This window comes from Bos grunniens, chromosome 16 (genome assembly GCF_055505025.1).
Source record: "Bos grunniens cultivar Pamir isolate PY7600 chromosome 16, Bosgru_T2T1.0, whole genome shotgun sequence".
Taxonomy (NCBI): domain Eukaryota; kingdom Metazoa; phylum Chordata; class Mammalia; order Artiodactyla; family Bovidae; genus Bos; species Bos grunniens.
Window position 1 is genome coordinate 33,615,777 of NC_141180.1, and position 25,140 is coordinate 33,640,916.

The following is a 25,140-nucleotide window of genomic DNA, read 5'->3' on the forward strand; positions in this document are numbered from 1 at the left end:
GAACCACAGTATGTAACCCCGAGCCTGAACTCTGCTGGCCAGGCACCCACTCCCCGTCCTCGTGTGTCTCCACCTCCTGCTGCAGTGCTCCACATCCTCCCTCAACAGAGACAAGCGCTATTTCCGGTTTCAGGTGCCATGAGATGGTGCAGACGTCTCACACTGTCACCCCAAAAGAGCACATGTCCTGTATCTGGGGTCCAGCTCCACGGGGATGGGAGCTCCAATCTGGATCGGGCTCAAGCAGCCCAAGGCCCGCAGTCGCACAAGGAGGGGCCAGGGTGGAAGACAAGCAAGGCTGGGGGTGATCGACCAGCCAATGTGTTCAGACTGCATCACCCCGACAAATGACTTTCTGGGTTCCAATGAAACCAGAAATGAAATTCCAGTGTGACCATGCAGGACCACACTGCTGAAGTCAGTAAGCGCCTTGTAGAGCTCAGCACAACTTCCTGCTTCCAGAACTTTGCTGGGGGGTGGAGACACGGCTTCTGGTAGAGCACCCCTACCCTCTGGTTTTGATCAAAATAGGGATCGGAAGACCAATGACCCCAGAGGCTCTCAATCTCTTCAACAAATCCTCACTGTTGTAACTCCCCGCACTGCCCTGAGGAGCCCCTGGCCTGCCAGGCCCTGCCGTGGGTTTTACAAACCCACCTTTTTGGCTTCATACTGCTCATGCAAAAAGGCAATATGGTTGTCTGAGGAGGCCTTACAAAGAGCTGAGAAAAAGGCAAAGGAGAAAAGGAAAGATATACCCATCTGAATGCAGAGTTCCAAAGAACAGCAAGGAGAGATAAGAAAGGCTTCCTCAGTGATCAATGCAAAGAACTAGAGGAAAACAGTAGAATGGAAAAGACTAGAGATCTCTTCAAGAAAATTAAAGATACCAAGGGAACATTTCATGCAAAGATGGGCACATAAAGGACAGAAACAGGATGCACCTAACAGAAACTGAAAATATTAAGAAAGGTGGCAAGAATACACAGAAGAACTATACAAAAAAGGTCTTCATGACCCAGATAACCAGGATGGTGTAATCACTCACCTAGAGCCAGACATTCTGGAATGCAAAGTCAAGTGGACCTTAGAAAGCATCACTATGAACAAAGCTAGTGGAGGTGATAGAATTCCAGTTGAGCTATTTCAAATCCTAAAAGATGATGCTGTGAAAGTGATGAACTCAATATGCCAGCAAATTTGGAAAACTCAGCAGTAGCCACAGGACTGGAAAAGGTCAGTTTTCATTCCAATCCCAAAGAAAGGCAATGCCAAAGAATGTTCAAACTATGGCACAATTGCACTCATCTCACACGCTAGCAAAGTAATGCTCAAAATTCTCCAAGCGAGGCTTCAACAGTTCATGAACTGTGAACTTCCAGATGTTCAAGCTGGGTTTAGAAAAGGCAGAGGAACCAGAGATCAAACTGCCAGCATCTGTTGGATCAGCGAAAAAGCAAGAGAATTCCAGAAAAACATCTATTTCTGCTTTATTGACTACGCCAAAGCCTTTGACTGTGTGGATCACAACAAACTGTGGAAAATTCTTAAAGAGACGGGAATACCAGACCACCCTACCTGCCTCCTGAAATCTGTATGCAGGTCAAGAAGCAACAGCTAGAACCAGACATGGAACAACAGACTGGTTCCAAAGTACGAAAGGAGTACATCAAGGCTATATATTGTCACCCTGTTTATTTAACTTCAATATAGAGTACATCATGTGAAATGCCGGGTTGGATAAAGCACAAGCTGGAATAAAGATTGCCAAGAGAAATATCAATAACCTCAGATATGCAAATAACACCACCCTTATGGGAGAAAGTGAAGAGGAACTGAAGAGCCTCTTGATGAAAGTGAAAGAGGAGAGTGAAAAAGTTGCCTTAAAACTCAACATTCAGAAAACTAAGATCATGGCATCTGGTCCCATCACTTCATGGCAAATAGATGGGGAGACAATGGAAACAGTGAGAGACTTTATTTTTTTGGGCTCCAAAATCACTGCATATGGTGACTGCAGCCATGAGATTAAAAGACGCTTGCTCCTTGGAAAAAAAGCTATGACCAACCTAGACAGCATATTAAAAAGCAGAGACATTACTTTGCCAACAATTGTCCATCTAGTCAAAGATATGATTTTTCCAGTAGTCATGTACCGATGTGAGAGTTGGGCCATAAAGAAGGCTGAGTGCTGAAGAATTGATGCTTTTGAACTATGGTGTTGGAGAAGACTCCTGAGAGTCCCTTGAGGAAATCAGCCCTGAATGTTGATTGGAAGGACTGATGTTGAAGCTGAAACTCCAATACTTGGGCTGCCTAATGCGAAGAGCTGACTCATTTGAAAAGACTCTGATGCTGGGAAAGATTGAAGGCAGGACAAGGGGACAACAGAGGATGAGATGGTTGGATGGCATCACCGACTCGAAGAACATGAGTTTGAGCAAGCTCCGGGAGCTGGTGATAGACAGGGAGGCCTGACCTGCTGGAATCCATGGGGTCCCAAGAGTCAGACTTGACTGAGCAACTGAACTGAATTGAACTCCCACTGGTTCCCAGGGATGGGGACTTCCTGCTCCATCAGCCAGCTCTCCATCCATCCTCTGGGTGACCAGAGAGACCAGCTGGGGGTAATTCCCCAAAGCAGGGAATCCAGACTCTAGTCCCGGTTCACAACCCTAACCATGCCACCGGCCAAATCACCTGACCTCTCTGCCTCAGCTTCTCTGACATTAAAATGAGTCGCCTGACTCATGCAGTGCAGACCCCCTAGAACATCTGAATGTACACAGGCCCCTCTCCTAGGAAGAACAAGGAGGACCCACAAAGTTTGGGCTGAAGTTCCAGGGACTTCTGGGATTCTGGAGGCCTCCTTCTCCTGAGCCCCTCAGCTCTGACTTCCCACCCAGGGCACAGATTCAAGGCTAACAACATCAAGGGCCATCAACACAAGAAGCTCATGGTGGTTTTGGATTCACATGAGATGACCCAAAACATTTGGGGGGTACTTTCCTAAGGGCACCCTCCACTTTTCATTCCAAGGACAGTATTTGACATTTAGGTCTGTGAGTCATTTGACAGAAAATCTTCCCAGTTATGCAAGATTTTCACCAAGCCCAGGTCTTTATCACCCGAGTTTCCTAACTGGTTTATTCTTCTCTTTCCGACATGAGAAGTTTCTAACTAGTTTTAAAAATCAGTCTCTGTTCATCCTGACCTTTCTCCCTTTCCTCTTCCCCCACAAAGCAGCCGCTGCCTAAAAACAAACGTCACTCACAGGACTATGAACTCCGAAGAATAACAGTGGCTTCCACCATCTGGAAAGGGCAGGGTGGATGGGCATGGTGACTCAACATGGCCTGCAGGCCACTGAGCCAGACGCTGAGCACCAGTCCACCCCCAGATCCAGGACAGCAGGCACCACACAGCCTCACACGTGTGTACCTGCACACGCATTCACACACATTCACACACACACACAGCCTCCTTTCCCTCACTCCATCCCACCCCCTGGCCCATCACACCAAGCACAACCCTCCCCTCCCACCCACAGGTTCCTTGCCCTCTCCACTCACATCTGGGGCCCCCGGGTGTCAGGAGGCTGCCTCCCATGAAGTTGCCGACTCCATCATTTGAGATGACCCTCGACCTGGAAGGTGGCAGGGAACTGGGACTCCTTACTCTCTGTTCACACAAGTGACCTGTATGAAAACACCCCACACACACACCACCCTGCATTAATTAAGTAATTAATTCTGACATTAATATCAGAAAAGAGTCTGATAACATACATACACCCCTGATAAGGAGATCTGGCTTCAAATACCCACTGACCCACCAACATCCCCACATTCCACTCTTGGCCTGAATTTGTTTTGCAACAGAGATGGTGGGTGGCCAGCAGAGGCCTGTTTTCCCATGAGCACCCTGCTCTCCAGGTCCACACCTCCTCTCCTTCCCCAGAGCAGCCATGTGCTCTCCAAAGAGGAGTTGGGGCTCAGGACCCTCAAGGCAGGTCCCCAGGACCCCAGCCTCGTGCTCTGGGATGGTCACAGACTCTGTCATCAGCCCTTGAGTGTCACACTGCTGCAGGAAGGCCTTTGTACCCTTCTGCAAACATCTGTACCTAAAAACTCCTGGCGGGGAGGAATGTCCATGTGGGACCCCCCCGGGGAGAGAGGAGACCCCCACAGAGCCCCTGGGGGAAGGGTGAATGAGCCTCAATAGAGGGCCCTTGGGTGAGAGAGAAGCCCCCATGCAGGGCCACCTGGGGAGAGAGGAGCCTCCACACAGGGCCTCTGCAGGTAGAGGGGAGGAGACTCCATGCAGGGCCTGGGGGCTGTTTGCTGAAAGAGCTCTGGAGGGGACAAAGTGGCTTCAAGGGACAGCGTGTCCCAAGGGCCAGCCCTATTTCCCTCCAGCTGAACCGGGGCAGGCTTCACTACTTCCAGTGTCATCTGGTCCCAGGGATGACAAGTGTTTGCTGCAGACATGCTTCACCTGGGTAAATGGGCCCTGTCCTCGGGACCACCACCTCTCTGCGTGGACCTGACACCCCTCGGGGTGAGGCAGACAGAGCTCAGCTGTCAGATCCAGAAACAACCACCAAACACAAGACATGCTACTCATCTCTCACCGGCAATCTGGGGTGTCCGGCAGTCTTTCTGGGAGGGGTTAGAAGGGGACCCTGCCCCCTGGATGGGACCCAGGGGAGGGGGTGATGCTCCTGCTCAGCTCAGCAGCCCCCTTTGGCCCCACCTCTGCAAGTCTACTTGCTGCTGGGAGGCTGCTGTTCACGGCAAGCCCAGGGCCCAAGCATCAGCACGCCCACCTGCCTGCAGGTGTCAGCTTGTCCTCTCAGGGACAAAGGTGGGGTTTATGTCTCTAGCAACCTGACGGGAACTCTTTCTGGGCTGTTCTCAGCCAAGGCTGGAAAGAGGGTAGCCATCCTTCCAAGGGAGGTCAAGGTCCCTGCACTGCTCCAGAGGGGGGCCGCCACCCCAGACCCCAAGGAACAGCAGCAGACCCTGGAACTGCAGTTGGAGACCCCAAACACGTCAGTGCGACAGCAGACCATCCCCCTAAAAGATGAGTGAGGACAAAGGCCTGCTGTGGGCATGGGAAAGGCCAGATTCAGAAATGAAAAACCAAGGGACCTCCCTGTTGGTTAAGGCACCAAGCTTCCATAACAGAGGGCACAGCGTTCGATTCCTGGTTGGGAAGCTAAGAACCTTCATGCCATGTGGCAGGGCCAAAAATAAAAACGACAGACAGAAATCATCTCTGGTCAATCAAGGAGCAATTCACGCAACAAGGTTTAAAGGCTGGTGACGCAGTAAGTGAGTCCTGCCCTTGGAGAGCTTTCATTCTGGTCCTCTTGAGCATTTTCTGGGAATCTCGGCTCCCGGAGGCCTTCCTGCCTCCCCTCTTGTGACAGGAGCTGCTTCCGTCACCTACCCAGCCACCACACATTCAGATGCAGTCCTGGCAAACTGGAGGTTCCGCTTCTTCCACATCCTCCCAGGGAAACGGCTGCACGGGCAGGTGTGGGAGCCCATGGTCCAGAGTCCCTGGGGGCAGCAGCAGCCCCACAGTGTCCGCGGTCAGAACTGTTCTGTCGCTGCTCCGGGAACCACCAGGAAGCCGCCCCACTGTCCACTCTCATCCCCTGCAGCTGCCACCACACCCTTCCCAGGGGTCTTCCATCTTCCCCTGCAAACTGAAGCCGCTAAGCATTTTTCTTGTCTCCGTGGGACCTATTTTTGACCTGACAGCAGCTACCGTCCTAGGATCGTGAACCTCCTCCCTGAGAAAGGAACCTGGTATTGACCCCTCCTCACTTAGAGGAGCTCTCACATCTGAGGTCGGCTTCATCCCCTGACATCCAAGATGACGTCAGACTGGCCGGTGTAGCGATTACTTCCTGAGTCCTCCCACGGCTGCGCTGGGTCAAGGGCAAACACCACAAGGGAGAACCAGCAGTGTCCTTGCAGGCCCACTGCCGTGGCTTTCTCCACCACCTTAGTCCTGCAGCGAGTGGGTCCCTGGGTCGTGGGCAAGGAAGCCTGTGGTCCACCCGGATCCAGTTGAGAGGAGGCAGGCGTGTTGTGAGCCTGATAATAGCTCCACTGAGACCCACAGAACCCCAGGGAACTGCAGCAAAGCCCAAATCTGCTCACCAGCTCTCGGGGGCAGGTGACAGTGTCCTTGGAGCTCCGGCTCTCAGGAGGACCAACCATCACCACAGCGTGTGACCCAGCAGCACATGTGGTTACCTCCCCGGCAGACGGGGCCGTCCGGAGCTTCCTGATCACTTCCTCCCACTGTATTTGTATTTGGAGTGTCGGTTTGTTTAGAAACATGCTATTGTGCTGGTGCTAGGTTACTTCAGTCGTGTCCAACTCTTTGCAACCCTATGGACTGCAACTCTCCAGGCTTCTCTGTCCACGGGACTCTCCAGGCAGGAATACTGGAGAGGGTGGCCATGCCTCTCTTCAGGGGGTCTTCCCGACCCAGGGACCGAACCTGTCTCTTAGGTCTCCTGAATTAGCAGATGGGTTCTTTAGCACTAGCGCCACCTGAGAAGCCCTGGTTTAGAAAGGGGTAGTAATCTTGAGAAACTGGATTTACATTCGCACACCAGCTCCAGGACCACATGGGGCGAAGGTGCCACGTCTAATAAGGGCACAATTTGCGACCTGAAATTGCTGAGGCTTTTGTGCCCGTCCACGAGACAGAAAGTTACAGCTGGCGACCGACACATGGCTACGGAGCAGAGTGTGCCAGTCTCTCAGCTGAGTCTGACTCTGCAACCCCATGGACTGCAGCCCGCCAGGCTGCTCTGTCTATGGGATTTCCCAGGCAAGAATACTGGAGTGGGTAGCCATTTCCTTCTCCAGGGGATATGAAGCCAAGACACCCCCAAATCTGCAGGGCTCCCAAATCAGCTAGGCAGCCGCCCTGCCTCCCACCATGCAGACTGATCACACTGTTTGACCCCAAACCCAGGTCATCCATCAAAGTCCACAGCACCCGGTGCTTCCATAACCCCGAGAGCACCAGTACTTGACCGTGGAGCCAGGGGTCAGGGCAGCCCTTGGTCCCTCAGGAGGCCTTAGATACAGTGGTCACACGCACAAGCAGGATCCCAGGATAAAAAATTCTGAGATCTCTAAATGATGAAAAGCAAGTGTTGGTCTGCTCAGTGTGTCCGACTTTTTATGGCCTCGTGGATGTAGCCCGCCAGGCTCCTCTGTCCATGGCATTCTCCAGGCAAGCATACTGGAGTGCGCAGCCATTCCCTTCTCCAGGGGATCTTCCCAACCCAGGGATCGAACCCAGGTCTCCTGCATTACAGGCAGATTCTTTACTGTCTGAGCCACCAGGGTCAAGCAGCAGAAGCGCCTGGCACGAAAGGAGTGTCAAAAAGCTCGTCTGAGCTGAGAAGCTGCAGAGCACAGGGACGACCCTCTGCCACAGAAAGACTCCTGGGGACCCGGCCGTCACGCCTCAATCCGCAGCCTCACACTTGAACTCGGCTGTGAACACAGAGGCCCGGGTGTCGTCCGGGTGTCTGCTGGCCCCACCTCTGTCCCCTCAAAAGGCCCATACAGCCATTACCGCCTCTGCCGGCCCGCGCCTGCTGCTTGGCTCAGAACAACCAGTTTTATAAAGAAATAAAAGCCATGACACTTTTATTTTTCTTTTTTCAGAAAACCGCAGACTATACAGAGGAAAGCACGGTGCGGCCGCTTCGTACAAGTGGGCTGCGTGCAGCTTCAGCGCTTTGTTATCCATCCCTGCTCGGTGACAGCGCAGCCTCCCAGGCTGGCTGTCTCAGGCTCCTTCCCACCGCCTTATCTCTGTCTTGCAGGCAAAGTATGAAAATGACAATTTAAGATAACACATAATGGAGCTAATCTTTCTTCCAAAGATAAGATTTTAAAACCTGGAGTCACTGCATATTTGTGGGCTGGTGAATTAAATATAAAAATAGCCAACACAATCTCAGAGGCAGAAGAAGGTTTCTAGCAACTCCCCTCTGTTGTGGGCGCTTTTGAATAATGTCTGCTCCTCACACGCGGCTCATTTATTTCTCTAGGACCTAATTGAGTTTTGCTGTTTCCATATTGTCTGTTTTCCAGGCTGCCTTGGATCCGACAGCTGTAAACAAGCGAGCAGAAGCCTCAGACCCAGCTTAATGAGCTCCGCGCTGGTTCCCGCTGCTCGGCTCCGGCTCTCCGCACGCGTCAGTGAGGCCCATGGGGCTGCAGGCTCTGAAATCAGGCTGGGCTGTAAGGAATGGAAAATTCCCCAAGAAAGCGACAGAGAGGTTGGAGTCCAGAAGCCTCAATGGCTTGGCGGTGTCCTGCTTTCAGTCCTCCCACGGTCCCCTGGAGGGGATGGAGTGGGCTGGTCACTAGCCCCATGGGGCTCATGCTGCCCTCTGCCCTGAGGCGGGAACAGGCAGGCCTGGCGGGCCTAATGTCCCCTGTCCCATCAGGGGCTTAGTGGAGACCCGAGAATGTCCAGGCAGGACCATGCCAGGGCCAGAGAGGGCTTTCCTCGGTGCCTCTGCTGAGCAGCTATTGGGATACCATCTGACATGAGGTCAAGGTGCTCGACTCTGAAGGAGAGCATCCCTATGCTCCTCTGTCCCTCTGCTCCTCTGTCCTTCTGCTCCTCTCCCCGAGCTGTGCATGTGGAGCTTAGGAACAGTTCTCTTGTCTCTCCCCCACGATGAGGCAGTGCTATGAGCTGACCAAGCTCTCTCCTGAAGCCAGGCATCTTATGTGAGGATCATCACAGAGATGTCCCATGCACAGTACAGGAAACAGAACCTGGGCAAGACCGAGACAGCAAACAATCCCAAACCCCAACCAGATATCAGGAATGCCAAACAACCAGTGCCAGGGAAGGCTCAGTGGTCGAGGACAGAGGCTCTGGGATCATGGCAGGCACTCAGTGCACAAGGCTAGACTCAGTGGTCAGGACATATACTCAGCGATCGGTGACAGACGCTCAGCGATCAAGGGCAGACTCAGTGGTCAAGTAATGAGAGCTGAATTCCTATCAAGAGCTGCTGCCCATGTGCCCACTGTCCTGAGGGGGCTCACGCCCCAGATGGGAAGCAGAGTGGCTACCCGGGAACAACAGTCAAGCTGCTGGGGGCTCTTACCCACGTTGGCCAAGGTCAAGTGCAGCTGGCCCTTCACCACTGTGTGGACGTCGATGGGTCTGACGCAGCCAAACTTGGTCATGTCTCCACTCACCACCATGGCGTCCTGCTCGTATTCAGTCGCCACAACCTCCAGCTCGTGCGAGACCTGCACGGCCGGCCGCCCCTGGCGGAGAAGGTGCTGCAGAGGAGAAGACATGGGTCAGAGGGGGGCTGAGGCAGAGGCCATCTGCTCTGAAAACCCAAGTCCTCGATGTTAAAGACTGATGTCAGGTCTTTAACAAAGTGCATCCCGGTCCACCCACTGAGCAAACACAAGCAGGCCCGGCAGCCCCGCATACAGCCCCCTCTGCAGGGGGAAGTCGGGAAGTGCATGACAAGGGGTCCCTGAGGAAGCCCAGTGGGAGCCCTGAGGAGTCTCCACTGGGCCTCCACACAGGGAAGGCAGGGGGCATGCCAGGCAGGGTCGGGAGTGCTCCAGAGTGGCTGAAAGATGGGCAGTGGGTCTAAGGAGGGACCACAGGACAGACGGAGCCAGGTCAGGAGAGTCTCCAGGCCAGACCCAGGCTCCGTGCCAGGCCAGGCAGACCCAGGAAGTATAGGGATGTTCTGGAGCCCACTCTTCTCTGCTAATCAACTTTAACCCCTCAGTCCTCAGCCTGAGCCCAAGGGTAGTGGGGCCAGGAGGGAAGGAGGGCTGGGCCCCTCCTCCTGCATGGCCTGGAGAAGGTGACCAGGCCTCTCGACTTCACATAAAAACAAAAGCGTGGGGCCAGGTTAAGTTCCTGCTTCTGGAATTCTGGCCCTGTCCCCCCAGCATCCGTCCTCTGTCCATCTCTGGGGTGGACACACTCAGACCAGATCCCTCCTTAGCAGGTCCGGGGGCTTCCAGCTGCATAGACCCTGCTTGCTCAGCAGTGCTTGTCCACATGATGCCAACACAGGCATGGTTCAGGAGTCTTGGTGGCCAGATGGGGTGAAGACCCCTCCAGAGGGACACTGGTCAAGGCAAGAGGTGACGCCCAGCTGCCCAGGGAGCAACAATGGCAATAAAAACAGGGTATTGCTTCTCACCTCAGAAACTGCAGAGACTTTTCTAAAAGCTAATAATCATAAAGGGTAGGACGGTAGTAGCTCAGTCCTCTCCAGCCGTGGACCCCACCCAGTGCTCTGCACACACTGCCCCCGGCTCCTTCCACTGCCCTGGGGGCGTCACCCACTCAGGGGTGGGTCCTGAGACCCGGGGTGGGGGCAGTTGCAGCCGGGTCAGCTGAAAGAGGGAAGAAGGGAGGGAGGAGCAGGTGGCTCTCTGAGGATGGAGAGCACAGGGCCAGAGCCACTGCAAGGGGACAGGCAAGTCCCAGAGCCATGAGCTCCTCAAGGGGACAGGGCGCTGAGGAGCAAGGGGGGATGGGAGCGGCCCTGCAGGTCTCAGCGACCAGCCATGCAAGGCTCAGGCAGGGCAACCTAGGGGGCTGTGGCTGGAATCCAGAAGGAAAACAACTATGGGGCTTCCCTGGTGTCCAGTAGTTAAGAATCCACCTTGCAAGGCAGGACCCATGGGTTTGATCCCTGCTCCGGGAACTAGGATCCCATATGTGGTGGGGCAACTAAGTCTGAGCACCACAACTACTGACCCAAGCACCACAACCACTGAGCCCAGGAGACACAACTACTGAGCCTGAGCAGCAAACCAGAGAGACCACACGCCAAAGCAGAAGACCCCACATGCCGGAACTAAGACCCGATCCAAGCGAATAAATAAATAAATAATTTAAAAAAAACAGGGGATGAAGGAAAAGTGGATGAAGGACAGAGAGATTCCAGAGCTGTAGGGATGGCCCTGTATCCTCTTCCGCTCCACCCCAGGGTGGAGGCTTGGGGGGCAAGCCCTCAGGACGGCACATGGGCAAGTGGATGTGACCGGGGCCTGGTCTAGAGGCTGCCGTGTGAGCCCATGCTGACCCTCTGGGGTCCTGGTCACACGACAGGGAAGGTTCATGGAGAAGCCCCAGGGAAGAAAATTGAATTAATGTGTAGATTCAGTTTTAGCCTATGAGGAAAATAGAAAGCACAGTTAGAAAAAGGATGAGATTCTGATTCTCGTGATTCATGGCACTGAGAATAGGCATCGGGAAATACTTCCCCAGCCCATCACTCACTCATCAAGTCTCCATCCTGAGGGCGCACCTCGACGGGCGGGCCCAGCCCCTGGGGAACAAGGCTGACCCCTTGCTGCTCTCAGGGAACTGCCATGCTCACCGTCGAGGGAGCAGAGCCAACATTACCTGCTCGACTGAAGATCTGATGACTGGACGGATGTAGGCTAGCTTGATCAAGTTTAGGCTCTGTGAACATCGCTTCCTTTGGAGAAGGCAAGGACTCGGCAGTATTTGAATTTGTGAACCAAGAAGCCAGGCTGATGCCCAGCACTGGGCAGTGACCAACACCGCCAGGGGACAGACCTTACAGGAGAGACTGTGGGAAAAACCTACCTTCAGCTGAACGGCAGCAGATCCAATGAGAAGCAGGGAGTCCCCATCCCAGACGTCGATCTGCAGGGTCTGCATGGCCAGGTAGCGGGCGAACCAGCGCTGCTCCCCGGGTCTCAGGAACCCGGGGTCCACCAGGTACTTCCGCTGAAAGCCCGGAGACCCTGTGCAAAGAGGCCCCGAACAGGCCCAACAGTAACTGGAATCATTTATCATCTTTATATACTTGGAGGACTTTCTGCTCTGGGCATGATGAAAAATTTCCACTTCTAGCAGAGCCGTAGCTTAATAAATATATTAATCAAAACATTATAAAATACCCAAATTAACGACAGGAAGAGTGGTGTTCAGAAGACTATATTTCTTTCCAATATATGCAATAAGCTACTCCTCAAATAAGATAGATGTGTTTCACCAAGTCCTGGTGAAACAGTCAATGCTGAACAAGGACAGATGCCCTGATGGGGCCAGCCAAGGAGTAGGAAACCTGATGCATAGGATTTAGGGAGAAATACCATCTACTTCTTCTGTTCAAACTGGGACATTTAGGGACTTCCCTGGCAGTCCAGTGCCTAAGACGTCACCTTCCAAAACAGGGGGTGCAGATCTGATCCCTGGTCGGGGAGCTAAGACCCCATATGCCTCAGGGCCAAAAAGCCAGAACATAAAACAGAAGCAATGCTGTAACAAACTCAAAACTTTAAAAACATGGTCCACATCAAAATATCTTAAAAAAAAAACAAAAACAAAAAATTTGGACATTCACCAGAGACAGAAGATGTGATAGATAGGTAGAGAGATAGATAGAGAGATAGATATACAATGGAATATTACTTGGTCGTTAAAAAGAATCAAACAATGCCATTTGCAGCAACATGGACGGACCCAGAGATGATCACACCAAGCAAAGTGAGTCAGAAAAACAAATACTATATAATATCATTCATATGCAGAATCTAAAACATCTACAAGACACAAACAGACACACAGACATAGAGAACAGACTTGGGAATGCCAAGGGGGTGAGGAGGCAGAGGAGGGAAGGACTGGGAGTGTGGGGTCAGCAGAGGCAAACTGGTACATACAGGGTGGGTAACTAACAAGGTCCTGCTGTATAACACAGGGAGCTATATTCAATATCCTGTGATAAACCACAGTGGAAAAGAATATGAAAAACTATATATATATATATATGTATATATGTACAACTGAATAACTGCTATACAGCAGAAACATATGTTATGTTACAACATAACATTGTAAACCAACTATACTTCAATAAAGTTTTTTAAAAGCTGGGATATTCACACACAGGCATGTGCAGAGCCTAAACTGAAACAGAGCTTAGCACACAGTGCTGAGCCCACCCCAAGTCACCACCCAATCCCAACACACCCAGTCCTACAGGAGCCCAGGCCTTTCTGGGGTCCCCCTGGTGTCAGGCTTATCAATATGAGATGGGAGCTGGACTGTGGCTCCTGCCTTCACCTTTTCAAAGTGGCATCATCATTAATCCTCGATTGACAAAAATGTCACTGAAATCACCATTAGTTAAAGTGCAGGAAGAGCAAAATGGGGGTGAGAGAGTCAATTCCTAGGCAGGTTGATAAGAAGTCCAGGATCCCCAGAGAGGAGAAAGGGGTCTGTGGCTCTCAAGGAGGAGACAGGGGTCTGGAATTTTCAAGGAGGAGGAAAGGACAAATGTCTTTTTTCTCTACATTTCTTAGTCTTAATCACATAAAATGCTTTTTTCTCTAAGCCCAGAGCTGATGAGTACACAACAAACAACTCAGCTTAAACTCTGTATTAAGGGCTTTCCTCATAGGTCAGTTGGTAAATCATCTGCCTGCAATGCAGGAGACCTGGGTTCAATTCCTGGGTCGGGAAGATCCCTGAAGAAGGAAATGGCAACCCATTCCAGTATTCTTGCCTGGAGAATCCCATGGACAGAGAAGCCTGGTTGGGCTACAGTCCATGGGGACCCAAGAGTTGGCCACAACTTAGCAACTAAACCACCACCACCAAGGATTATATAACAATTATGAATCCTACTTGAGGACAGTTTCTCCTTCTTGAAAACCTTCTGACTAATCCTGTTATCTTAACATGTATATTATGAGAGTGGATCTGGTAAGATCTTTCTATTGTTAGTTCTAATCCTGTCATCTTAAAATGTAAATTGTGGGAATGGGTCTAGTAAGATCTTTACAACCTTGAGGAATTCTTTTGATTTATTGTAATAACAACAATAATAAATTTATTGTAATAATTTAAAAAGTATATAGCTCCCTTCCTAAGACTAGTGAGGGGGGCATTCTCCATCCCCCTTCTGATGTCTATGTCAGATGCTTTCTCTGTCCCTTTTCACTTTAATAAAACTCTACTACACAAAAGCTCTTGGGTGATCATGACTGGTCCCTGGTCCCAAAGCTAAATCTTCTTCTTCACAGATCACAAATCTAACATCATTCACTCGTAAGCTATCAGGGGAAACATACTGAATACAGCAGTTCTTCCCTTTCCATCAACCATATAACAGTATTTTAAAAGCAGTCCATATAATCAAAGCTATGGTCTTTCCAGTACTCATGTTTTCTAGTACTCATGTATACACATCATGTATAATGTGAGAGTCGGACCATAAAGAAGGCTGAGCACCAAAGAATTGACGCTTTCAAATTATGATGTTGGAGAAGACTCTTGAGAGTCCCTTGGACAGCAATGAGATTAAACCAATTCAAAAGGAAATCAAACCTGAATATTCATTGGAAGGACTGTTACTGAAGCTGAAGCTCCAATACTTTGGCCACCTGATGCGAAGAGCCAACTCATTGGAAAAGACCTTGATGCCGGGAAAGATTGAGGGCAAGAAAAGAAGGGGGAGGCAGAGGATGAGATGGTTAGATATCACCAACTCGATGGACATGAATTTGAGCAAATTCCAGGAGATAGTGAAGGACTGGGGAGGCTCAGCGGGCTGCAGTACCGCCAAGGGGTTGCAAAGAGTCAGACATGACTCGGTAACTGAACAACAACAAACCTGGGGAGGAAGGCAGATGTCCACTCAGCAGCCTGAGTTGCCAGGGCAGGCTTAGACCCGTACCCCCTGCAGCCGCCTCGGCCCAAGGGTATCCACATAGCGCTCCCTCCACTCTCCTCAAGGCCAGGGCAGTGGGAGCAGTGAAGCAGGTCAGGACAGCACCCACCGGGGGCTGAGGGGGAATAGAGAGTGGTCCTGATGGGCCCAGGGAACACAAAGAAAGGTCCAGACATGTGGCCCTGGCTCCAGCCAGAAGCACCCCCTGCCCCGGGCAGTGCTGGGCAGGACAGTGCACTGAGCAGCAGGACAGAGGCCACGGGAGAAGCTGGGAATGATGTCACACACGGCAGGCCAGGCCCCAGTGTCCCATCTCCAGTGCCCAGAGCAACTCACAGGGCCAGTGGAGGTCAAGGACCCTGCTGCCCTGCCCCAGCCCCACCAGCCTGGGTATCTGGTCAGTCTCATGACACCCACCCTGAGGCTGCTCATCCAGGTGCCCTGGGGACTGGAAAGAGGACCAGGCAACATGGAAGGTCAAGTTCACAGCACCGAGTAGCACCCACCTGCTGGGCCTCCTAGGCTGCAGAGAAGGAGTATAAGAAGCACCGACCCCTACCCTGGTCAGACTGCTAGCTCCAGAACATGAACTGTGTGGGCTGACCTCCCAAATGACACCACAGACACCCTTCCCTGGGGGCCCTCCACACTCACCTCCAACACCCCCAGCCCCACTGACCCTTCACCCAGACTTGCACTTGTGCCTGAATGCAGCCCATCCCAGCTGGACCCTGCATCTTCTTCCTCAGCCAGATCCTCCTTGCGTCAATCCAAGCTGTCACCAGGCGCTGTATCCTCTCGACACCCCGGCTGTGCTCCATCATCACCACATCCCTTCGGCAGGCAGGTCCTCTCAACACAACCATGAATTCACATGCAGTACATGCCCCAGGCCCTGTGTGGGGTCATGTGGGGGGACAGGATGGACAGGCCCCTGCCTTGATGGGGCTCACAGTCTCAGGTGACACACCGAGCCCAGAGCTGACAGTGTGCTGAGTGTCACACACGGAAGCCATCCTTGTCTGGGGGTAGCCCAAGGCCCCTTGTGCTGGACATTTCCAATTCCTCCCCACTGTAGGCTTGGACCCCTTCACTCCTGTCCAGTTCAGACAGCTGGCTCCTTGGTGGCCTTTCCTGAGGCCCAAGCTCCCTGCAGTCCGTCCCATGGCAGTGCCAAAGCACCCATTAAAGAACCCTGCATCATCTCCACCCCACTCAAAAGTCTGCAGGGAAGCTGACCGCCGACTCCCAGGAGCAGCGACACTTGAGGCTCCCCGGCTTAGCTCCCTCACCCTGTCACAAACACCACGCCCCAGCCCAGGTGGGATCCTTGCTGCACCTTCAAGACTTTATATCCCAAGGACCAAAGAATTACAGCAAATGAATTAAGCAACAAATAACAATAGAAAATACCTCCAAAACAGTAGAAGGAAGGTAATATAAAGATAAACGCAAAATTTAATTGATTAGAAAATAAGAAAATTAAAAAATCTGTTTGAGGTACAGTTGTGTGTCTTCAGGAGACAGGGAAGCCAAAATGAGTGTATGGAAAGACATCCCCGTTCCTGGGGAAGGTCAGCTCCCATCCCGTGAGGGCACTTATCCCCACCGTTCATCTGTGAACGCTCCAGAATTCCAGTGAGGAGTCCAACAAGTTTACACGGGAAACCAAACCAGCAAGAATGTCCAGGAGAACCACGCAAGGAAGAACAACGTAACGCCTCTGATAAACAGTGTGACCTTCATGCATAGACATTCTAACAGTCTGGTAAATTACGGCTCACAGGCCAACTCACCATGAGCTAAGAATGGCTTTTACAGGACTTTACTGATGGTCCGGTAGTAAAGACTCCGCCTGCCAATGCAGGGGACACGGTTCAATCCCTGGTCCACAAAGACTCCACATGCTGAAGGGCAATGAAGCTCATGAGCCACAACTACTGCAGCCTGAGCACCCTAGAGTGCTCAACAAGAGAAGCCACCGCAGTGAGAAGCCCGCACGCCACAACAAAGAGGAGTGCCTGCTCGCTGCAACTAGAGAAAGCCCACGTGCAGCAACAAAGACCCGACATGGCCAAAAATAAGTAAGAAATAAGTAAGAATGGCTTTTTTTTAAGTGTTGTGGAAAACAAAAATCAAAAGAAGAAGAAAATGATTACACAGAGATCATATGTAAAGCCAGAAAGTCTAAAATATTTTGTTCTGGCCCTTAAAATAGTTTGCCAACCTCTGGGCTAATGGAACAAGCAAGAAAATCCAAAATCACACTGAATCATTAAAAAAAAAAATGGTATATGATAAGTGTGGCTCTCAAGTTACTGGGGGAAAAGACAAACCTTTTAATAAATAGTGCCAGGTCAATTGGAGAGACATTTGGAAAGAGATAAAGCTGATCCAAATCTGCCATCACACAGCAGGATAAACTGCACAGAGATCAGAAATCTACATGTGAGAAATGAAACCTACACATCCCAGAAGAAAGCATGCACGAGTCTCTTGCAAAGGAGAGAAAGCCCTCGCATCTATGACTCAGGACTCTAGAAGCAACAAAATCCTGACGCATTAGACTACAGGAAAGAAACACCTTTACGTGGCAAAACCCACCCTAAGCAAAGCAAAAAGACGAACAACAAAGTAGAAATCATATTGGCGATTTATACCACAGGCAACAGGCTAGTCCTCCTAACAGAGTTCCCGAAACAGGACAAAAGAAATGAAAAATCTGATAGAAAAATGGAATGGAAATGTGCTGCTAATGACAGAAGACATTCAACCTCATTCATCTCACAAGAATGAGGTTATACAAATCCTAAAGTGTAGCAACCTGGGACTTCCCTGGGGGTCCAGTGGCTAAGACTCTGGGCTCCTAATGCAGGGGGCCCGGGTTCGGTCCCTGGCGGGGGAACTAGATCCCACAGGCTACAGCTAGGAGTCCACGTGACACAACTAAAGACCCCGCTGGCCGAGACAAAGACTGACAGCCCTGGGTGCTGCAGCTGAGACCTGATGAAGACAAATAAACAAATACTCGGGTTTTTTTAAAAGTGTAGCAACCCATTTTGTGGGGGAGGCTAACAGAGGGGAGGTTCAATCCTATAAACCCACTGCCAGCAATCTGCCCCAAAACACACCTTCAGACACAGAAAACCCCAGAAACACGGAGCTGCTCATCGCCTCGTTGTCTGAAATAGCAGAACCCCGGAAAGGCCCAAACCTCCATTAGTGGGATGATGGTTGAATAAACCACAGGATGTGCACCCAACACAGGACAATGTAGCTGTAAGAACAACACAGGTGGTTTCCATATGGAGTAGAACTCGGGAGGATGGACAGTTAACTTTCCATGCTGAACACATGTATTTGGTATGCTACTTTTTGAAGAAGGAAAAAGGAAAAATAAAAATATAAATATTTGCTTAAGCCAGAAACTAGAAACCAGGTTGCCTCCAAGAGGCTGAGCAGGTGGGGACCATCTAAAGGGATGATGATGGGAGGGAGCTTTGAGTGTATATTCAACTATGGTTTTGTGTTTTGAGCCATGTGAATATTCCAACAGATCAAAGGAAAAAGGAAAGAAAGCTGGGAACTCCTCAGCCATCTAGTGGTCAGGACATAGTGCTTTCATGGCCATGGCATGGGTTCGATCCCTGGTCAGGGAACTAAGAGCCTCAAATCACATGCCACAGCCAAAAAACAAAGAAAGGAAGGGGAGAAAGCAAACATAAAACTGAAAACAAACTGAATCAGGCAAATCTGATTGATCATCGAACTGGGAACAGCACACGCTTTTGGCTGCACTCACTCACTCTGCATCCTGTGGGGCACAGCCCAGGACCACAGAACCTTCATCAGCCACATATTGTTTGCAGTCACATTAAGAGGAAAGAGATACAAATAAAATATTTTAAGGAAAAACCTCTAAATTTGAATTAGAAATGTCAAAGTGAAGTCATGTTTTAATATATGCCTCATCTCTGCCCAAGAAAAGGCCTAGAAGCAGTTGAGATCCAGATCAAAACATCTGGGTCATGGCCTCTATCTAGCAAGCATTCACAGTGTGGGTCCCAGGCTCCCAGGAGAAACAGGAGACCCAGGGAACGGGAGACTTCTGCCCCATAAAGCAAGGCCCTAGCCAAGTCCAACCAGAGTGTGTCAACAGACCCAGGCCAACCAGAAGGGCTACCACTGGCCAAATGGGGGGAAATTAGGGCATCAAAAACTAGCAATAATGAGTAAATAAATATCCGAGAGATCTGAGTGCTACCCCAAAGACAAAACAAAGAGCCAGACATATAAAACCTCAACTGTTACTATTGGAGTAACTGTTACAGTAAGTTATTACTCTGAAAATTAGAAATTAAAGGGAAAGTATTAAACATTTGTTCTGTCTTTTTTGGAGGATATAGATGTAGTTCACCATTGGTTGACGAAAGAAAGTCTCTCTTTATAGAAGAATGTCAGCTAATAAAGGGAGACCAAATGCTAGCATTAGAAGAAGTACCACTTCAAAAGTGAAAGTGTTAGTCGCTTGATCTTGTCCAACACTTTGCAACCCCATGGACTATAGCCCACCAGGCTCTTCTGTCCATAGGATTCTACAGGCAAGAATATTGGAGTGGGTAGCCATTCCTTTCTACAGGGGATCTTCCTGACCCAGGGATCAAACCCAGGTCTCCTGCATTGCAGGCAGATTCTTTACCATCTGAGCCACCAGGTAAGCCCTTTGGAAAGTTTCATTAAATAGCTGATTCAGGCAAATCACAGCCGAGGATGTTAGCACAGTCAGAAAAGAGGCTGTAGGGATCAAATATTCACAAGGAATCAAAGAACAGCCCCCAAGAATCTTCCAAGTGCAAATGGAAGCGCCTCCCTCTTCCCACTGGAGACATCTGGGGTGGGTGCCCCAAGGAAGTGTTCACATGAGCACCCCCACAGTGACACAGACTGAGCTTGGTGCCTTCGATGGGATGCACATGCAGCACGAGACTTCAACAATGACATATTCATGCCAAATCCAAAAAGGAGCCTTCAGCCCTCACCCAGCCAGTGGACAAGAACTGCTGGGGACAAAGGAGGTTGACAACTAGGTGCAGAAACTATCAGACACACACAACACGGGACATTCTACGAATCGCTTGGTCTCTTCAAAAAGGCACCGTCATCAGACAAAGAATGCAGGGGACAAGCCTCGATGCAAAGAGACTAAAGAGATGATTGCAAATAATACACGGACCTGAACTGGATGTTGGGCTTCCCTGGTGGTTCAGTTGGTAAAGAATCTGCCTGCAATGCAGGAGACCTGGGTTCAATCCCTGAGTTGGGACGATCCCTTGGAGAAGGGAAAGGTTACACACTCCAGTATTCTAGTCTGGAGAATTCCATGGACTGTATATCCACGGGGTCGCAAAGAGTCGGACATGACTGAGCGACTTTCACTTCACTTCACTGAACTGAACTGGATGTCAGAACAAAAAATAGCTATAATGGATATAAGAGGGGAAATGGGAAATCTTGACTATGAAATTCTTATCATCTTAAGATAGAACTGTGTGCACAGAAAACGGCATCCTTACTTTTAAGTAACGCAGATCACTGTATTTATTTAAAGGTAGTGTCATCATGCCTGCACTTTACTTTCAACTGATTTGGTGTGGCGAGGGAGAGGGAATGAACACATAGATAAAACAGGTATTCCCAATCGCACTGATGCGACTTCTGCAGCTGGGGACACAGGATTAGGACTCTTGAAGGAAGCACAGAAAAGGCGGCAGGAAATGGTGGAAAGGGGTCAGAGGGTCCACACTTTCAGCAACGAAGAGGAGAGCAAGGTGGTGCTAGAGGGTACAGACCCAGACACTGGTCTGGTGGGAGATGCCCCCAGCCATGACAACCCAGGGATAGGAAGATGAACGTGAGTTCTTTAGGACAGAGGATGCTCTTGGCTGACCCGGACTCCAGCCCTCACACTAAGGAAAATCCCACTAGATGAAAACACCGAGAGAAGGAGGTTAGAGAGACAACAGCCTGGACAAGGAAGCAAGGGGAACAAGGAAAGACAGTCCCATGCATGTGGTGCAGAAGGACAAGGGCCAACACAGACAGACAAAATGACCACGGACTCAGGGGAACCTTCCTGAAAGGAGAGGGGACGGTAGAAAGAGAGGAAACTCCAGAGGCACACCCCACTCGTGAAGAAAAAGAAGAAACAAAAAGGAATTCTTCTCACAATGTAGCACAATGGATAATGTGGCAGAGGCGGTCGCGAGGCCCACCGGCCCCAGGTTCAACAAGCTGTGATTCCTACTACAGGACCTCATGAGCCTGCTGAGAGCTGCCCACTTGGGAGCATGGGAACCACGTCATGGACTCTAGAGACCAGGACGCAGACCTTGAGAGGAAGCAGTGCCCTCCGTGAGAACCAGCGGTTGGGGCTGCCAAGACTGTAAACGTCCAATCTTTGCCCAGAGACAACATCTCGAATGCTGCTTTCCATAAGCGGGTCCAGCCACCAAGAAAGGGCAGCTGTGTGGCGGAGCTGAGACCAAGGCTTTGTCCCTCTGCCCTCATTCACCCCTGAGTCTCCGCTTTCTTCTTTGGCAAAACCAAACTTTGGATCCTGGGAACATCATTTTGCTTAAGACAACTATTCAAGGTTGAGGAATGACTCACTTTTCAAGCTTGGTGAGTATGGAGTCCCTGCTTTTTAAAACCTTTTATGTCCTATTAACTCTCTGGAATCTTTATGAAGGTCACAAACCTCCACCCCCACCTCACGGGATACACAAAATCAATTCCAGATGGATTCTAGATGTGAATATATAAAAAGGCTTCAAGAAGACAACACAGAGTGTATCTTCAAAACTTTGTGTAGACAGACTCATTTTGGAATGCAGCTTAGGTGTGCTGTGTGCTCAGTCATGTCCCCATGGACTTGTGACTCTTGTGACCCCATGGACTGTAGCATGCCAGGCTTCTCTGTCCATGGACTTTTCCAGGCAAGAATACTGACACGGGTTGCCATTTCCTTCTCCAGGGGATCTTTCCGGCCCAGGGATTGAACCAATAACTCTTGTGTTTCCTGCATTGACAGGTAGATTCTTTACCACTAGCGCCACCTGGGAAGCCCACAACTTAGGAAATCTATCCATTAAGAAAAAGACTGATAAACTGAACCTAATGGAAAACTACTGTTAAACAAAAGACACCATTAACAATCAAAGGCAAGGCACAGAGTGGGAGGAGCTATTTCTAACATCTCAAGAAGGACTGGGATCGGGATATACACATAACACCCACAAACTGAAAAACACACAGCACAATGAAAAGCGGGCAAAGCACTTCAAAGGAGGATCGGCCTAAGGCGACGGTGTGTGGAAGGTCATCGGTCATCCGAGAGGCTGCACACCGGGAGAGGCCGGCACCCACCAGGACCGTGAAGAGACAAACAGAACCACACACACTCCACAGTTGGAAGGACACAGGTGGTTCAGGCGTGGCATCTACTCCAGTGGGTGTGTAAGCTGCTTGCGGAACCCACAAAAGCTAGACCTGTGCTGCCAGAGACCCAGCGACTTCAGTCCCAGGCACAGAACAACGCGGATACACCAAAAGAATGATCTCCAGTACCAGCCAGTACTGGAGAGGGCGTGGAGAAAGGGCGACCCTCATCTACTGTTGCTGGGAATGTAACTTTGCACAGCTACTATGAAAGCTCTGTGGAGGTTCCTCAAAAAACTTAAAAATAGAATTACCATATGAACCAGCAGTCCCATTCTTGGATATTTAACCAAAGAAAATAAAGGAAAAAAAAAAAAAAAACACTAACTTGAAAATATTCTGCAGCCTCATGTTCACTGTAGCATTATTTACAATAGCCAAGATGTGGAAGAAACCTGAGTGTCCATCTGTGGATGAACAGATAAAGAAAACATGCTGTGGGGACTTCCCTGGTGGCCCAGTGGCTGAGAATCCACCTTCCAGTGCAGGGGATGTGGCTTCAAGCCCTGGTCAGGGAGCTGAGATCTCACATGCCGCAGGGCAACTAAGCCCGTGCGACACAACTACTGAGCCTATGTGCTCTGCAGCCCACGTCACAACTGGGGAGCAGCCTGTGCACCGCAGCGAAGACCCCGTGTGTCGTAACTAAGACCCAGTGCAGCCAAATAAATAAATAAGTGCTTCAATGAAAGAAAACATGTTATGTATATATGTGAAATATTATTTAGCCATTAAAAAGAAGGCTATCTTGTCATTTGCAACAATGTGGATGGATCAGGGGGTTCCCAGGTGGTGCTAGTAGTAAAGAAATCCCCCTGCCAATGCAGGAGATGCAAGAGATGTAGGTTTGAGACATATACCATATGATCTCACTTATATGTGAAATCTTAAAAAAAAAAAAAAAATCAGGCTTGTTAAATACAGAGAAGAGACTGGTAGTTGCAAGAGGTGGGGTCAGGGGGGAGTGGGTAGGTAAAACGGGTGAAGGGGTTAAAAGGTGCAAACTTCCAGGTATAAAATAAGTAACTCATGGGGATGCAATGGACATCATGGTGACTATAGTTAATAACACCATATTGCACATTTGAAAGTTGCTGAGAGAGTATATCATAAAAGTTCTTACACAAGGATTAAAAGAATTTTATGATTCACATGTTTGATGATGGATGTTACCTAGACTTGTGCTGGTCACTTCACAATTTTTACAAATGTTCATAGTAGTAGTATTCAAAAGAGCCAAAACCTGGAAATGATTCAACAGACTGTTAACAGCAGAATGGGTAAACCCTGTGGAATATTCCAATGATGTGTTTCTATACAGCCAAGACCACAGATAAGCTACCACTACATACAGCAACATGAATGAATCTCAGACATGAGGCTGAGCGAAAGAAGTTAGATTCCAAGGGTACATACAATATGCTCCTCTTTAAGTTCAAAAAACAGATAAAACGGATCTAGAATGATAGAACTCAGAACAGCAGCTACCCTTCTTGTTGTCGTTCAGTTGCTAAGTTGTGTCTGGCTCTCTGCAACCCCATGGACTGCAGCATGCCAGGCTCTTCTGTCATGCACTATCTCCCGGAGGTTGCTCAGATTCATGTCCATTGAGTCAGTATTGCCATTCAACCATCTCATCCTCTGCCAACCCCTTCTCCTTTTGCCTTCCATCTTTCCTAGTATTAGAGTCTTTTCCAATGAGTCAGCTCTTCACATCAGGTGACCAAAGTATTGGAACTTCAGTGTTAAGTCCTTCCAATGACTATTCAAGGTTGATTTCCTTTAGGACTGACTGGTTTGATCTCCTTGCAGTCCAAGGGACTCTCAAGAGTCTTCTCCAGCATCACACTTCAAAAGCATCAATTATTCAGTGCTTCAACTACACTTCAGTTCAGTTCAGTCAGCCCCCTGATGCTGGGGAAGATTGAAGGTGAGAGGAGAAGTGGATGATAGAGGACAAGATGGTTGTATGGCATCACCGACTTGATGGACATGAGTTTGAGTAAGCTCCAGGAGTTGGTGATGGACAGGGAAGCCTGGCACGTTGCACTTAATGGGGTCGCAAAGAGTCGGGCAAGCTTCAGGAGTTGGCGATGAACAGGGAAGCCTGGTGTGCTGCAGTCCATGGGGTTGCAAAGACTCAGACACAACTGAGCAACTGAACTAAACTGAACTGATGGGGACAGGAAGTATATGGGGACTCCTGACTATCTGCTCACTTTCTCTATAAATCTAAAACTGCTCTGACAAATAAAATCTATCAATTTTATAAAATCCATGGGACAGTGCACTCTGTTGTAGGCATGCTATATTAGGTTGGCCAAAAAGTGTCATAACTTTTTCCATAACATCTGGTGGAAAAAATCTGAACGAACTCTTGGACCAATCCAATATTTCAACAACAAAAGAAAAATGTCTTAAGTGAGGGACATGAAAGCGCTGGTGCTCAACCAGTACAACTTCTGAAGCCTTGAGGGACATCCACAGAGGACCCCTGAGTTTAAGCTGCTGAAGGAAGAAGCCCAGATCTGCCCAGTCAGAGGCATCTTTCACCCAGACTCAGCTGTGTAAGAAATTGTAAAGCCTTTCTGGACTTTAAGATTAATTTTAGACTTTGAATTTTAATTCACCCTGACAAGAAAAATTTGATTTTGGAGTTTAATTTCTTTGGACTTCCACTTGCAGGGAAATTTAATTTTTGGACTAATTTCTCTCTGGGAAATTCCTAATGGAAAGGGGTTTATAGTCAAATCAGGAGCACCTCTAAGTGACTGGCCTTTTTTATTGAATTATCTTCAGGCTATCATTTAACCTCACAGCAGAATCTCTGATGAGCTAAACTGGATCAAGGGACTGGCTAGAACTTAGAATGGGAAATA

The 25,140-nt window shown here is 49.6% G+C and overlaps 1 protein-coding gene across 12 annotated transcripts in view; it reads right to left on the bottom strand.

Annotated features, from left to right (window-relative positions):
- The window catches only part of NPHP4 (nephrocystin 4), a 138,086-nt gene that overhangs the window by 16,642 nt on the left and 96,304 nt on the right, over window positions 1-25,140 (bottom strand). For all 12 annotated transcript variants that reach the window (XR_015143326.1, XR_015143325.1, XM_086344158.1 and 9 more), the window contains 3 exons: window positions 11,671-11,831; window positions 9,176-9,356; window positions 3,573-3,698 (listed from right to left, as the gene is read on the bottom strand). Coding sequence is in view for 10 of the 12 variants with exons in the window: in XM_086344158.1 (XP_086200284.1) it covers window positions 3,573-3,698; window positions 9,176-9,356; window positions 11,671-11,831 (468 nt within the window). In the remaining 2 variants the exon portion in view is untranslated. The remainder of the gene's footprint in view (window positions 1-3,572; window positions 3,699-9,175; window positions 9,357-11,670; window positions 11,832-25,140) is intronic.